The sequence below is a fragment of the Mytilinidion resinicola genome (assembly GCF_010093595.1).
Source record: "Mytilinidion resinicola strain CBS 304.34 unplaced genomic scaffold BDZ99scaffold_19, whole genome shotgun sequence".
Classification (NCBI taxonomy): Eukaryota; Fungi; Ascomycota; class Dothideomycetes; order Mytilinidiales; family Mytilinidiaceae; genus Mytilinidion; species Mytilinidion resinicola.
Window position 1 is genome coordinate 549,308 of NW_022985455.1, and position 14,189 is coordinate 563,496.

The 14,189-nt window shown below is 53.8% G+C and overlaps 4 protein-coding genes across 4 annotated transcripts; 1 reads left to right on the forward strand and 3 right to left on the reverse strand.

Moving 5' to 3' along the window:
* Positions 1-510: 510 nt before the first annotated feature.
* On the reverse strand, positions 511-4,260 carry BDZ99DRAFT_524943 (ANTH domain-containing protein; the record flags this gene model as incomplete). Its single annotated transcript, XM_033725954.1, has 11 exons — positions 511-597; positions 673-1,168; positions 1,232-3,149; positions 3,202-3,386; positions 3,433-3,490; positions 3,540-3,620; positions 3,689-3,849; positions 3,908-3,983; positions 4,037-4,054; positions 4,114-4,160; positions 4,220-4,260. The coding sequence occupies 11 exons, from the start codon at positions 4,258-4,260 to the stop codon at positions 511-513; spliced, it is 3,168 nt and encodes a 1,055-aa protein (XP_033572197.1).
* A 551-nt stretch (positions 4,261-4,811) lies between these two features.
* Positions 4,812-6,503, reverse strand: BDZ99DRAFT_115950 (putative mRNA splicing protein). The gene has a single exon (XM_033712469.1). It carries the CDS (start codon positions 6,326-6,328, stop codon positions 4,901-4,903), a length of 1,428 nt encoding a protein of 475 aa, XP_033572198.1. The 5' UTR covers positions 6,329-6,503; the 3' UTR covers positions 4,812-4,900.
* A 182-nt stretch (positions 6,504-6,685) lies between these two features.
* Positions 6,686-11,825, forward strand: BDZ99DRAFT_396509 (uncharacterized protein; the record flags this gene model as incomplete). Its single annotated transcript, XM_033715996.1, has 3 exons — positions 6,686-6,920; positions 7,054-8,473; positions 8,696-11,825. 3 exons carry the CDS (start codon positions 6,686-6,688, stop codon positions 11,823-11,825), a joined length of 4,785 nt encoding a protein of 1,594 aa, XP_033572199.1.
* A 719-nt stretch (positions 11,826-12,544) lies between these two features.
* On the reverse strand, positions 12,545-12,961 carry BDZ99DRAFT_524946 (uncharacterized protein; the record flags this gene model as incomplete). Its single annotated transcript, XM_033725955.1, has 1 exon — positions 12,545-12,961. The coding sequence occupies one exon, from the start codon at positions 12,959-12,961 to the stop codon at positions 12,545-12,547; it is 417 nt and encodes a 138-aa protein (XP_033572200.1).
* Between the last annotated feature and the right edge of the window lie 1,228 nt (positions 12,962-14,189).

The window sequence follows — 14,189 nt, forward strand, 5'->3', positions numbered from 1 at the left end:
AAATGTTGCCTAGTTTTGGCCCCTAAAATCAAGTAATACCTACAATATAATAGGATTACGCTGCTATACTGCTCCAAACATTCTCTTAGCTATTAAAATGAGCTAGATAGTATATGCAATCTTAAAGCTATACTTTATATCTCGTAGTTGTTGAGATTGCTGGGGTGCTAAAAGGTCTAAATCGCACCAAAAATTGGGTGGCCCACTAGCTTGCATGGCCCACTAGCTTGCCGACTACGTTACTTATACCCACGAAACAAAACGGAGAGCGATGGAGAGGATGAAAAATAAGTTTTTCTACGCCAATTTTCACCAACTGGCTAGTAAGCAAGCCCCATAAGAAGTAGACTACACCCGTTGCATCCCCCCTCGAATAGGAACTCAAAGACAGCCCATGCCAAACCCTCAAAACGGAAGTCGAGACAAACAGTCCCGCTTACCAAGCATACTACCCCGAATCACTCGTACTTCTTCCCACCCTCCTTTCCCCGCTGATAGACACCGCTCCACTCACTCCTCCAAATACGACAACTTCCGCATCTCGCCCAGCCGCTGCCTCGCCTGCGCAAGATTGTTCTCCAGCTGCAGAATCTCGACCTAAGCAACGGATTAGCACACATATACACTTGGAATGCCAATTGCTACGGAGGCTCGCGGGGCGGGTAAACATACCTGCTGTTCCATCTGCCTGACCTTAAACTCGTGGTCGCTCAGCTTCGTATAATCTTGCACCTCCCCCTCATCCCTATTCCGCTGCGCAATGATATCCTGCACCTGCCTAACTAAGCTCCTACACGCGCTGGTAACAGCCTTGCTCGCGCCCTCGAGGCGGTCCTGGGACTTGCTCATAAAGGACGCTTTGACGCGGGAGGCGGCGACGAGCTGCGCGGTCGAGGCGGCGACGTCGTTGGACGCGACGATGAGCTGCTCGGGCGAGTTGCGGCCGCTGATGACGCCGTCGGCGGTCTCAGTGAGCATGTTGGTCGACGAGGCGACTGCTTTCGCGGCGCTGATGAGGCCCTCGGTCCAGCGGTTGTGCTTCTTGTAGAAGGCCGTCTTGGTCATGGTGCCGCGGCCTTCGCGGACGATTTCTTGCTGCGAGGCGGTGGCGGCTTTGATGAGCTGGGCGATGGCGTTTAGGACGGCGATGGCGGCGGCGAGGATGGAGCTGAAGGGAGCTTAGTTAGCAAATGTTGAACAGGTTAGGATTAATGGACGGCTTTTAACATACTCGTGGATCTTCAGCTCGTACGTCGAGTATTGGTCTCTCGGCTTCTTCATCAGCTTGGCCAGGCGCTCCGGAGCGGCATCGATGGCTTTGGCGGCATTGATCAGCTCGTTGTCGACCAGCTCGCCAATGTCACCCTGGCCGGCGGTAATCTTGCTCTTCGGTGCGAACGCATCCGCCAATTTGGATAGTTTCTGGAGGTTGACCAATACCTCACTGTTGTTGTTGAGCACAACGTTGGTCTTCTGCTCTGGCTCCATATCGTAGAGACGCACAGATTGCAGATTGCGGAAAAACTTGACGGTTGAGCTAGCTGAGAGTCGGGCAGCATTGACCAGCTGATCAGCCTTGTTCTCGTCTGATGCGAACCTCGTGAGACCTTTGGTGTTGGTGAGGACATCTGCTATTGAGCTAGAGAAGGCGTTGACCGTTCGAATGATCTCGGAATGGGTGCTGTTTGGTCCGTCCGCAATGAAATTGTTGAAGGCAGTTGAGAATTCCATAGCACACGAGGAAGCCTTCTCAATCTGCGACAATACATATGGTCCAGAGGCATTCTGGTTTCCCGCTTGCATTGAAGAGTCGAGTTCGTATAAAGAGTCGTCCACACGTTGTACTCCGCTTTGGAGGACCGAGTCGATGATGTCGTTGATCTTCTGGATGTTGTCTAGAAGGAAGCTGTCCAGCTGCCCATCCATGGCATTGTCATTCGCGTGTTGAGATAGCTTGAGCTCGTTCAACTCGAGAAGTGTTTGATCCATGCCGGCTTTGAAGATCTCCAACTCGTCTTCCTTCTCCCGCAACGACCTCTCCAGGTCAATGTCACCATCGCGATACTTCATGTGCACCTCATCTAAAGCACGGGTCTTGTTCCTGAGCGCCTCCTCGAGATCTGCAATCTCTCGGTTGTGTCTGGACAGCATCGCAGAAAGCTCAGTACCCTTACCACGTTCCGCATTGTCGGCCTTCTCCAAAGCAAAGCGAAGCTCGCGCTTCAACTTTTCTAGCTCTTCCTTGTGACCACCAGTAAACCTGTCTTTTTCAAGGAGGGCTCGGTCTCGTTCGCGGATCATGTCTGCAAGCTCTAGATTCTTCGTCTTGAGTTCGCGGGCAAGTTTCTCGCGGGCGTCCATCGCTTCTTGCGCAGAGTTGGCCTTCAATTGCACAGACTTGAACTTCTGAAGCAGTTGGAGATGCTCATGTCGTAGCTGCGAGTATAGTTTGGCTAATGCCTCGTATTTCGTACGCCATGTGTTCAATTGTTCTTGCAATGCTCTGATCTGATCGTCTCTGGATTGGGATTGTTGAGAGAAGTTCGCGTTCAGGTTGGCTAATTCGGCCTCTAGAGCCTTCATTCTTCCATCGTACTGCTGCAGCATCAGCTGATCGCGCTCGTATTGTGCACGAGCGTTCAGGTTTTCTCTCTCTAGCTCAGCAAGGCGGCCCTGGGTCTGTTGCTGGTACTGCTCGCGCATCAGTTGCTCCTGGGCGAGTCGCTGCTGCTCAGCTTGCAACCGTTGCTGTTCTTCGAAATCTCGCTGCGCCTGTAGTGCTTGCTGTTGTTGCTGCATCTGTGCAGCCTCCCATTGCTCCTGGAGTCTGCGCTGCTCTTCTGCGTATTCGTCCTGTTGGCGCTTCTGCTCGTTCTTCCAGAACTCGTTGATTGGCTCTGGATCCACCGATGCAACCCTTGGAGGCGTCCGCATAGGTGCCTCTACTTCCTTCCTCGGACGTACAGGCAAGGCCGGCGCATTCTCGTCCTCGGATAGTAGGTTTGGCGGGTCTTGTGGCAGTTTGGGTACCGTTATCAAGCTAGTTAGATATCGAAGGTTTGAGCATTCGTAGTAGAACTTGACTAGACGGTAATGCTGCGCATCATAACGACCACGGAGAGGTGACAGCGCTTCGTCGTCACCGAGAGCTGTAAACATTAGTAGCTGTCGTCATTTTTATGAAGACAAGAAGCTGCTTACTTGTATGCATGGCTCTCAACATGCTCGTTATGAACTTATATATCCCGTAGCTCTCTTGTACTAGTCCTACCAGGGCAGAGATTCTGCACTCATTGTTCGCGCCGCTGCGGAAGTGGGAGAAGATCAGCTTCTGGAAAGTGTCAATCTGGTCTTGGAGAGTCATCAGGTCGGAGATAGTCTCATAACTGCTAGAGTGAGCTTCATTCTCTTGCAAGTATTGGCGCCGCTTACCCTTCATTTGGGTCGTTGATTGACTTCAGACTTATATACTCTTCGTATTCGAAAGTTCCTGATGATTGTTAGAGATTCCGGATTTACTGGCCACCTGTTGCTCCTACCATTGAACTCCGGATGCTGGCGGTGAAATGCGAGCTTGGCGAGGAGGAAGTATATGTACTCCGAGATGAGCGGTCCATAGCCTGATGTTTCATAAGCAACAATTCCACCATACATGATCATATGCGCCATGAGTATATTTGCCGCGCACCTCGTAGGCCCTCTCCAGCTGCAACTCCTCTATTCAAGCTCTCCAGCCAGTTCACGTTCGCTTGCGCCTCCTTGAGAGCGATGGGGTGGCCCTCCTGAAGGACTTTGTGGATGGTGATGAGAGCTTTGAAGGTCTGGACTTCGTCGGCGAGAATAGGTTGGCTAAAAAAGAGTATCAGAATCAGCATTGCTCAGTGTGTCTAATGCGTCTTGCACTTACACCTTCATGCCCGCCCAAAACGACGCCGAGGACTTGTGATCCCACGTGTACACAATGCAGCTTCGAACATGTTTTCCTACGCGGCAATGAGCATCTGTACGTCTCCATATCCGAAAGGACTATCCATACTCTTTGGGGCGGTCTCATCTGTCTCACTGTATCAGCAGGCTGCCGTGTTGGGTCGATTAGAGGCGGAGGATAGGTACCGATGCTTGTTGCCTTGCGAATGTTGATTGCTAGCTCTGACTCCTGCCTTCAATAAGAGTTAGTAGATGCTCAGAAAGAGGTTACAAGAGGTGGCTCAGCACTGACTTTCCCATATCAACGTGGCGCGAGGATCCGTAGAGCGCCATGGCTGGCGGAGAAGCCGGTGCCTCACGAGCTTACGGGGTTTTTCAAAGGAGGTTTAACAAGGCGAGCAAGCTTCTAGAAGTACTACAGACTATTAAAGAGAGCAGCGGGAACCAGGCTGGGTTGCGTGGGGAGCTGGGAGCGTTAATGTCGGAGCAGTGGGAAGGTTGCGCCTCGCTCCACGCCAAGCAACAACATTCGTGTTCTATTCTTCAGCCCTGTTGATGACGAACGCCGCCACGACACCAGCTGCGCAGTTCACGGCTGCCTTTATGCCATGCAGACTCTACAGTCCGGGGACGCCTCTCTTGCAGTTCTCCCCGCTATCTCGCCATTGGGCCGTGTGGTGTGGGAGGCGGCTGTGCATGTGCGACTTTTGCGCTGGCAACACCCCCATGCCTTCACCACCGACGATACAGCAGAGTTCATGCGGTCATGTGTGCCTGAGGACGCCTTGCTACTGATGTGTTGTCAACTCGGTACACTGTCTTGACGCCGCTCGAGGTGCCTCGATGCGTTCTCAATGGTCGGAAAGTGGTTCATTTGCTACACAGTCTCCGTGCAGGTATATACGATATCGACGCCATGAAAATGCTTTCAACCCGAACGCCCTGTGAATGCATGGCCTCCAAACCTGCCGAATCAGTGAACTTCGCCCTTGCTCAAGTACGCTGCCATAGGATCATCAGCCGTTACTCGTTTTCGTCTGTACTCCTCCATTTCATCCTCTGTGATGCCTCCCTTCATCTCCTCCAGCGTGCGCTTCCTGGCTCCAGCATCGGCCCTGGCTTTCCAGTCGTCATCGACAGCATTCGGAACATGCTCCTCCCTAGCTTCTTCCTCCTTCCAAGCGACTGCTTTTGGAATTTCGTCCAAGTCCGTTCCAGTCCGTAGCCGGGTAGTCTCCTGAAATGCCTTCTTGCCATCTTCGCCAGTACAGTAGCTGTTCTTGACAATAGAATGACAGCAGGCATAACCCCACTTGAAATTTGACCACCAGCTGCCCCAGACTGATGTGTGGTTGTTGATGAGAATGTCTTCTGGATATTTTGATTTCGCCTTGACGATGGGTGCCCCTTTAATACGGCCTTGCTCGTCGTATTCGACATATCGTTCGTTCTCCACCACTGCAGCCCCTTTAGGCGCACTCAGTAGATGCTCCTGCCCGCCGTACTTGTCCAGTATCGCCTTTTGATGTGCCAGCCGTCGTGTTTCTGCTGCTTGTTCTTCCTTCTTGCGGAGGTACTCGCCGGATGTGGGGTTGGCCTGCAGATGGAGTTTGTTCTTGTCCCCTCGTTCTTGGGTTTCCCATGCATAGCGCTGTGCCTTTTCAAACTCTGCCGCGTCCCCGGAGGCCTTCATGAAGCCTTCCTCCGCGACCAATGCCGCTGCTTGATCTGCCGTGGCGCCACTGTCCACCATCGATCGCGTCTTAGGGTCGTATTTGGCCGAGTCGAGATCCAGGTTCAGGAGATATTTGGCAGTGTCTTCTCGTAACCGCAAATTCCGAGTCGACGTAGCTTGCTTCCTGCCCATATCGGTCTCTGCCTCGTACTTTGCGCCCTCGTCTTCTTCGTCCTCGCCGTCCGGGCCCTGGTTGTCTGTGCCAGCCTTGACCTGTTTCTTCATCTCTTCCAGCTCATGGTACTCTTCCACCACAGCTTTGTATTCCGCAGCGTCATAACCATTCCATCGATCTCGTTTCGCGTCCCACCCTAGTTGCACGTCCTGCACGATCTCATCTGCTTGGATGTTCTTCCCCGTCCATTTCGCGCCTTGCTTTCGCGGCCGGCTTAGACAGTCCTTGGCCTTGTGTGTCATTGCGCCGCAATTCTCGCATGCGCCTTTGCGGAACTTGGTTGCGGCAGGACCTAGTTTGCGACCTCGGTCGTACCATTTTGAATCCTGCTCCTGCTTTTGTAGACGTTGATGTTCGAGGTAGTCGCTAGTTGGCTCGCTGGCGTCGTCGACATAGAAGGGTTTCTTCGAGATGAAGGATGGGATGTATTCGTTGCGCTCCTTGTTGGCCGCAGATACATCGGGCTTCTTCGGCGGGCCTGGAGGTGGCATGGTTGAGGATTTTCAGTGAGGAGAATTAGCAAATTACGGCGGTCTACCTCGGGGCTTGGTAAAGGGTGGTGTGGTCGAAGGCAGTATTGGAAAGTGAGGTGCTGAGGCTACCGGTATTGAGGCAGGGTTGAATCACAAGGTCGGTGCCACAGTGCTATCCCGTAGGGCTGAAGGCTGCGCTTTGGCAAGCGCGTCTCCCCCGCCACGCCTCTGTTTTCAAACTTTCACCATGACGCGCCGTGAATGCAACGACGCTTAGCAGGCGCTGCTGTGGGGCTCAGCTACTTATAGTATCTATATCACCACGATGAGGATCAATTCCAGCACCACAATCCCACCTCACCGGCCGGGCCATCAATGGACATTTTCCGCTTCCGCCTCAATTGCATAGACCACTACCAGTCTGCTCCAACGGAGCTTGATCCTGTACTGCGTCGCGGGACAGGTCTTTCCCAGCGCCAGAATGGACCCCAGGTGCCTGTTATTAGGGTCTTCGGCGCAACGGAAACTGGCCAAAAGGTCTGCGCGCATATCCATGGTGCTCTACCATACCTATATTTGCAATACGATGGCAGTCTGGAAAAGGACGCCGGTAAGTGTGAATCAATTGCGTTTATCCAGATACTAATTTGAAGCAGTCGACGAATATATCCGTACTCTCCGCGACTCGATTGATCACGCTCTTGCTGTCAGCTACCGCCGGAATGCGTATGACGGACGCGCAGTCTACGTGGGCCATATTACCCTCGTCAAGGGGGTACCGTTCTTTGGCTATCACGTTGGTTACAAGTTTTACTTGAAGGTGTACATGCTCAACCCAATGCATATGACGCGATTCGCAGACCTGTTGTACCAGGGTGCTATCATGAACAGAGTTCTGCAACCGCACGAAAGCCACGTGCAGTATCTCCTCCAATGGATGTGCGATTACAACCTTTACGGTTGCGCATATATCGACTGCTCAAATGTCACCTTCCGCGGCCCTGTTCCGGATGCTTCAGATTCGACAGGTTCGGTACACAAATGGCATGACAAATCCATTCCCATCCACCTCCTTTCTGATCAGGATCGATTTCCGCGGCAAAGCCATTGTTCAATTGAAATCGATATCTGTGTCCAGGACATTCTGAACCGGAAAGAGATCGAACCTCGTCCCCAACATCACGACTTCATCGAGCGGTTTCGTCATTTGCAACCTGATGAGAAGCTCGTACATTCCATGGCTGGCTTATGGCGTGACGAAACCCGCCGCCGAAGACTGCGCATGGGACTTAGCGACTCTTCGGGTACTCCTTTCCCCCCAGAAGTCTTGATGTCCGTGTCCGCAGATCCTCGAAATACCGACAAGGGCGGGTGGATACATGAGGAGGAGTTCAATGAAATGATTCATGAATTGATCCATGGAGAAAAGGAGCAGAGACCGGATGCCGACATGAGCTTCGACAAATTCGTGAAGCCCGTGCGACTAGAAGATCATGTTCAGACAGCAATCGACAGCGTGGAAGATCTGTTCCCTGAAAACCTCCAGAGGGCCTTCACTCTTCCCGACGACGTCATCGATGGAGCTAATGATCTCGTCAAGGACGATGTTTCGGAAGACTTAGTCGAAGGTCAGGGGGAACCTGAGCTTGAAGAAATAGGCGGTGTTATTGGAGCTACCAACGAACAAGATCAGAGTGATGGCAAAGAGCAGGATGACTTCGAAGATGTAGTGGATCACGAGACTGGGACAGCTGCCAAGAGCGATTTCTCTGCAAGCACTCCAAGCGGAGATACTACAGTAGCTCGCTCGGAAAGCTCTCACGAGTCGAACAAAAAGCGAGAGTTACCTTCCGAAGCGATAAATCCAAACAAGAGACTTAAAATCTCCCCAGACACCCCTCTCAAAACCGCCAACTTGGTAACGGGAGGTGTGGCAATCAGGACTAGATCAGCTCGGCGTGTCGCTTTTCAAGAAGCTCTTAATGAAAACCGGGATTCGGAAATCTCTCTTTCGAATTCTCAAGGGAGTGCGGAGGAAGGGGGGCCACAGTCATCGCAAGGAAGTATTAAGGCCCTAGGCGGCAGCGGCCCTAAGACTCTTTCCTTTCCAGTCGTTAAGAACCCTCATGATTCGGGCACTCTTCTGCGATTAAGCCAAGAAGGGTACTCAAATACCCAGAAAACACCCAAGAGATCCGCTGCGGCCAAGTTAGCACTACCGAACTCTTCTGAAGACTCGCCCCGAACGCCATGGAGCCACCAGAGGACGCCATCGACCGTAACCACCACGAACCGCAAATCGCTGCCATCAGAGATCGCGACACTGGCTGCGCAGTTAGGGGCGTCTCGTTACTGCCGCAAATCGTCGCGCGTGCTGTACTATAGCGACCTGCCTCCTCTTGCTGACGTGGTTGTATCAACGATGTCAGAATACGACATGCCATCGATTATCTACCAAGATGCCTTCTACAGCGACGAGAACGACGTTCCAGATCGGCCTCGGGAGTATGCGGGTCGTGAGTTCAGATTGCAAAGTACCACGATACCCTACCTACCAGCTTTCGATCCTACTGGGACCGCGCTATCCAACTTTGGGGAGAAACCTGCCGTTGTCTTAAACAGAACTAAAGAAGAACAAGACAGCCGAGCTAGGGGGAGGCTCTGTAAGTTACGCAATTGGGAACTCGCCACCGCCCCGCCATCCGCAGCAGAAGTAGAAGCATGGCTTCAACAGGAAAAGAAAGATCCAGTGCCATCCACAAAAGGCAACGCGGCGAACCCAGCTGCAGACGTGAAGAGTCCTTCTGAAAAGCTCTCCCAAATCGAGGGTCCTACCCAAAAGAACAAAGGCGGCTCCAAGTACTCACAGAAGAAGAAGTCTGCAAGTGTCAAACATGAGACTCAATACATGAGCATTATGAGCCTTGAAGTCCATGTCAACAATCGAGGCACCTTGGCGCCAGACCCAAACGAGGATGAGATTTCCTGCGTTTTTTGGTGCATTGATGCAGACGATAACGCTGGCGGCAACAGAGATCGGATCGGCATCGTTGCACTATCTGACGAGGACGGAATTGCGAAACGGATAGCCAAGCAAGTCTCTGTGGAGGTCGAATACGAGGAAGATGAGCTCGATCTTATCAACAGGTTGGTCGATATCGTCCGCGAGTTCGATCCCGACATTCTCACCGGCTACGAAGTTCACAATGGCTCATGGGGCTACTTGATAGAACGGGCAAGGGTGAAGTACGAGTATGATCTCTGCGACGAATTCTCCCGGATGAAGTCGCAGTCTCGTGGACGATTTGGTAAAAACGCGGATCGCTGGGGATTTACTCATACCTCGACTATCAAGGTCACAGGCCGACATATGATCAACATTTGGAGAGCAATGCGTGGCGAGCTCAACTTGCTCCAGTACACTATGGAGAACGTCGTCTTCCATCTTCTACACAAGCGAATACCGCATTATTCCTTCCAGGACCTCACATCATGGTACAAAGGCTCTATGCCTAGGGATTTAGCTAAGGTTCTGGATTATTTCTTATCTCGGGTACAGCTAAACCTGGAAATACTGGAAGTCAATGAGCTCGTCTCACGAACTAGCGAGCAAGCACGTCTCTTGGGTGTTGACTTCTTCTCGGTCTTCTCCCGCGGATCGCAATTCAAGGTTGAATCACTCATGTTCCGGATTGCCAAACCCGAAAGCTTCATCCTCGTTTCCCCAAGTCGAAAGCAAGTTGGCCAGCAAAATGCCTTGGAGTGCCTTCCTTTGGTTATGGAGCCTCAAAGCGCGTTCTACACCAGCCCGCTCTTGGTGCTCGACTTCCAGTCGCTCTACCCTAGTGTCATGATCGCATATAATTACTGCTATTCGACCTGTCTCGGGCGAGTTGTCAGCTGGCGTGGTCAAAACAAGATGGGATTTGCGGACTTCCAACGCGAGCCTCGACTCGTCGAACTCATCAAAGACTACATCAACATAGCGCCGAATGGAATGATGTATGTCAAGCCTGAGATGCGCAAGTCACTGCTTGCAAAGATGCTGGGCGAGATCCTAGAAACACGCGTTATGGTCAAGAGCGGCATGAAGGCAGACAAGGACGACAGGCCCCTGCAACAGCTCCTCAACAACAGACAACTAGCCCTCAAGCTCATCGCCAATGTTACCTACGGCTACACTTCCGCCTCCTTCTCCGGCCGCATGCCGTGCTCCGAAATCGCCGACAGCATCGTGCAAACCGGCCGCGAGACCCTCGAGAAGGCTATCGCTCTCATCCACTCCGTCGACCGGTGGGGCGCAGAGGTTGTCTACGGGGACACCGACTCTCTCTTCGTCTACCTCAAGGGCCGCACAAGAGACCAAGCTTTCGCCATTGGCGAGGAGATCGCAGAAGCCGTCACAAACGCCAACCCGCGGCCCGTCAAGCTCAAATTCGAGAAAGTGTACCACCCATGCGTCCTCCTGGCCAAAAAGCGCTACGTCGGCTTCAAATACGAGTCGCGCACGCAAACCACGCCCGATTTCGACGCCAAAGGCATTGAGACGGTCCGGCGCGACGGCACACCCGCCGAGCAGAAGATCGAAGAGAAAGCCCTCAAGATCCTCTTCCGCACCGCCGATCTCAGCGCCGTGAAGTCCTACTTTCAGTCCCAGTGCGCGAAGATCATGGCGGGCAGCGTCAGCATCCAGGACTTCCTCTTCGCGAAGGAAGTCAAGCTGGGCACGTACAGCGACAAGGGCCCGCCGCCGCCGGGTGCCCTCATCGCCACCAGGCGCATGCTCGCCGACCCCCGCCTCGAGCCGCAGTACGGCGAGCGCGTGCCGTACGTCGTCGTCACGGGCCCGCCGCAGGCCCGGCTCATCGACCGCTGTGTCGCGCCCGAGGCGCTGCTCGCCGACGACGCGCTCGAGCTCGATGCCGAGTACTACATCTCCAAGAACCTGATCCCGCCGCTCGAGCGCATCTTCAACCTCGTCGGCGCCAACGTGCGGCTGTGGTACGAGGAGATGCCGAAGGTGCAGCGAATCAGGAGCGTGGGCGTCGTTGTGGGAGCGAATAATGATGCACAGGGCGGCCAGCCAGGTGCGGCTGCGGCGAGGAAGACGCTCGAGAACTACATGCGCAGCTCGGCGTGCTTGGTTTGTCGGACTAAGTTTGCGCCTGCACTGCCGCCGCAGCAATTCGCGGATAAGCCGAGCCCGGTGTTGCTGCTGCCGCTGTGTGCGGCGTGCAAGGCGAGGCCGGCGCAGACGCTGTTGGCGCTGAGGATGCGGCTCAATCAGGCAGAGACGAGGGTTAAGAGTGTGGAGGACGTGTGTCGCAGCTGTGCGGGCCTGGCGTTTGGAGAGGAGGTGCGGTGTGACAGTCGGGACTGTCCGGTGTTCTACACGCGGCTGAGAGAAAGGGCGCGGGCGGATAGGGCGAGAGATGGGGTCGGGCGCGTGGTGGGGTTGCTGGAGAAGGATGGAGAGGAGAGCTTCATCAGGGGGGGTGGGGCGTTGGAGTGGTAAGCGTGAGGATGTTTTTGCATAGGCGGTTGTGCAGAGCGCAGCATTGTAATGGCGTATTTGGGTCGCTTGGTGGCTTTTGTTTGGGCAGGTCAGGTATGGATAGCCCTTCTGTTTGTGACATCTACTTTTTGTTTTCCCCCCAATGCACTCACTCATATTCTTGAAGCGTAAGGCATCGCGTCCGAAGATATCGCCGCTATTGACCAGCTTTGGCAAGTCTTGGCTGCCGAGGAAGACCCGGGGGGTGTTGAGTCTAGACGAGGGCTCCGGGCACCTTTTCGCACAGAACTCGAATACAATTTTGTTGGTTTCGTTGAGAATAGTTAGGCGGGCGCGATATCACCCAAAAAAAGGGGGGGGGTTCCGTGCGTGGCGTTCGAAGAACACGAAAAGTCGCGTCTGGTACCTAGAGACTTGAAGCAGGCGCGGGAAGCAGGCACGAGGGATAGCAGGGTGGGGTTTCGAGCCGGTGGAAGGAACCAAAATGCAAATGAAGGGCCTCAGATAGTCGTGAGCAGGAGCGCACACACTTTCTGTCTAGGTACGTGCTGTAGAAGTTGCCTCTCACTCCCCCTTCTGCTTCCACCAACTCCTCTCCCAACCCCCTCTCCGCCGCTTTCTCAGACACGGTATACTCCACCTCGCCCAGCGCGCTCTCCAGCTCCTCCACACACGCACTGCACTCGCACGCCCCTGTCACCACAGACCCCCGCGGCCCTTCATCCTCCTTCAGCCAGCGCTTCTCGGCCCACCAGTCCGCGTCCCGCGTCTCCCCGCAGCGCCGCCGCGCCCGGATGTCCATCATGGCCACCTCGTCCCGCCACGAGAACCCCGGCTCGATCTCGGTGGAGAGGAACACGACGCCCGGGACTGCACTGCCACAGCTGCGCGCGGACGTCAGCGAGCCAGGCGGCATAGGCGGTCCAGTTGCGGCGGCGGGAAGCGCGGAGGCGGGCGGCGGTGGGGCCGGGGAGGTCGTCGAGGGTTTTGCTGAGGCCGAGGGCGTTGATGGTGGTTAGGAGGTGGAGGCGGGTTGGGGTGGAGTTGGAGTTGGAGTTGGAGTTGGATCCAGAGAGCAAGGTATTTGGGAAATCCGGGTCCGGGAAGTCGGGCCAGTGGGTGAGAAGGGGATTCATGTTGTCGCGTTGTGTGAGGTAATTAGGTAGGTTGACGGTGGCAGCTGGAGCGGCAGTAGGGCACAAGCTGTCATGTGGTAGATGGGGTTCCTGACTTGGTAGGCGAGGGTGTGAAAAGGCGGGCCGAAGGAAGAAGGGAGGAAGGCAAAGCGGTGAAAGTGCTTGTTCTCCCAGCCATCTGTGGTGTTGTTTGTTGGATCGACAAAAGAGATCACCGTGTAAGGGAGGCTCGGTGCAGCATTTAGGATGGAGACGAAGTTGGAAATGTTGCGTATGGTGAGCAGAGCTTGGCCAGGGTCATCTTCTGTTGCTGCGGATATCTCGAGGATTAGACGCCTGAACGAGGAAAGAAAGGGCGAACTCTAGTTAGATCGGAAGCCTAGGGCGTGGCACGTTGCTTTCTAGCCATTGTAGCCTATGCGAATTCGAAGGTCACGGCTTGTCCTTTGATAAAAGAGTTGCTAGACTTCTCCCCATATGATCTTGCTGACGCATGAGACCCCGAGGGGGACACATAGGTCGTGACGGTAGCTATGGTAGAAGGATAGTGGTTCTGATATGTGGCAACAGAAGTCTTCGTCCAGGAGCTCGTATATCAGATATCGTAGGTCAAGCGGGAGTTTAGCAAGGTCCCCTAGTCCTGGGGTTGAGTTTCTAGCCATAAAGAGCGGGGACGAGGAACTGGCAGTGGTCACGAAATGTGAAGACGCTTTCTGCTCTGATAGACGTTCCTACGGTGTTACGAAGAGTGAAGGTGAATCGCAAATTTTTGGAAACAAAGGTCCAGACATCAAGAGACGCAAAGGCCTGCACACCAGGGAAACGAGCTCTCGTGGATCCTTCTAGCAGCAAGACGACGTTCAGATGAAGCGCTGATTGAAGCCTAGAGTCGATACGTGTGCACGGCCCACCTTGCGACGTGGTCAAGCACGTGACATATAAAGCATCACCACCTGGGCAAACTGACAGTATAGGCCATACGATCAGTCTCGTCATCACTGATTGGGACACATTTGTCTGCCGCTGTGAAGTATGCTTCAATACCTTCTCAAGACGGTAGAGCCACAGAGTCAAAGACTCACGCCAAGTAAGCATCTGAATGGGCAGTTGAATATAGCACATAGCATATCTACACAACTTTAGTCGCAAAAGTACCACGCCTCGCTACCATCGAGAAGTTTAAATAAAAAATTCCCCTATCCATCCATCCATAATCAATCACACCCGC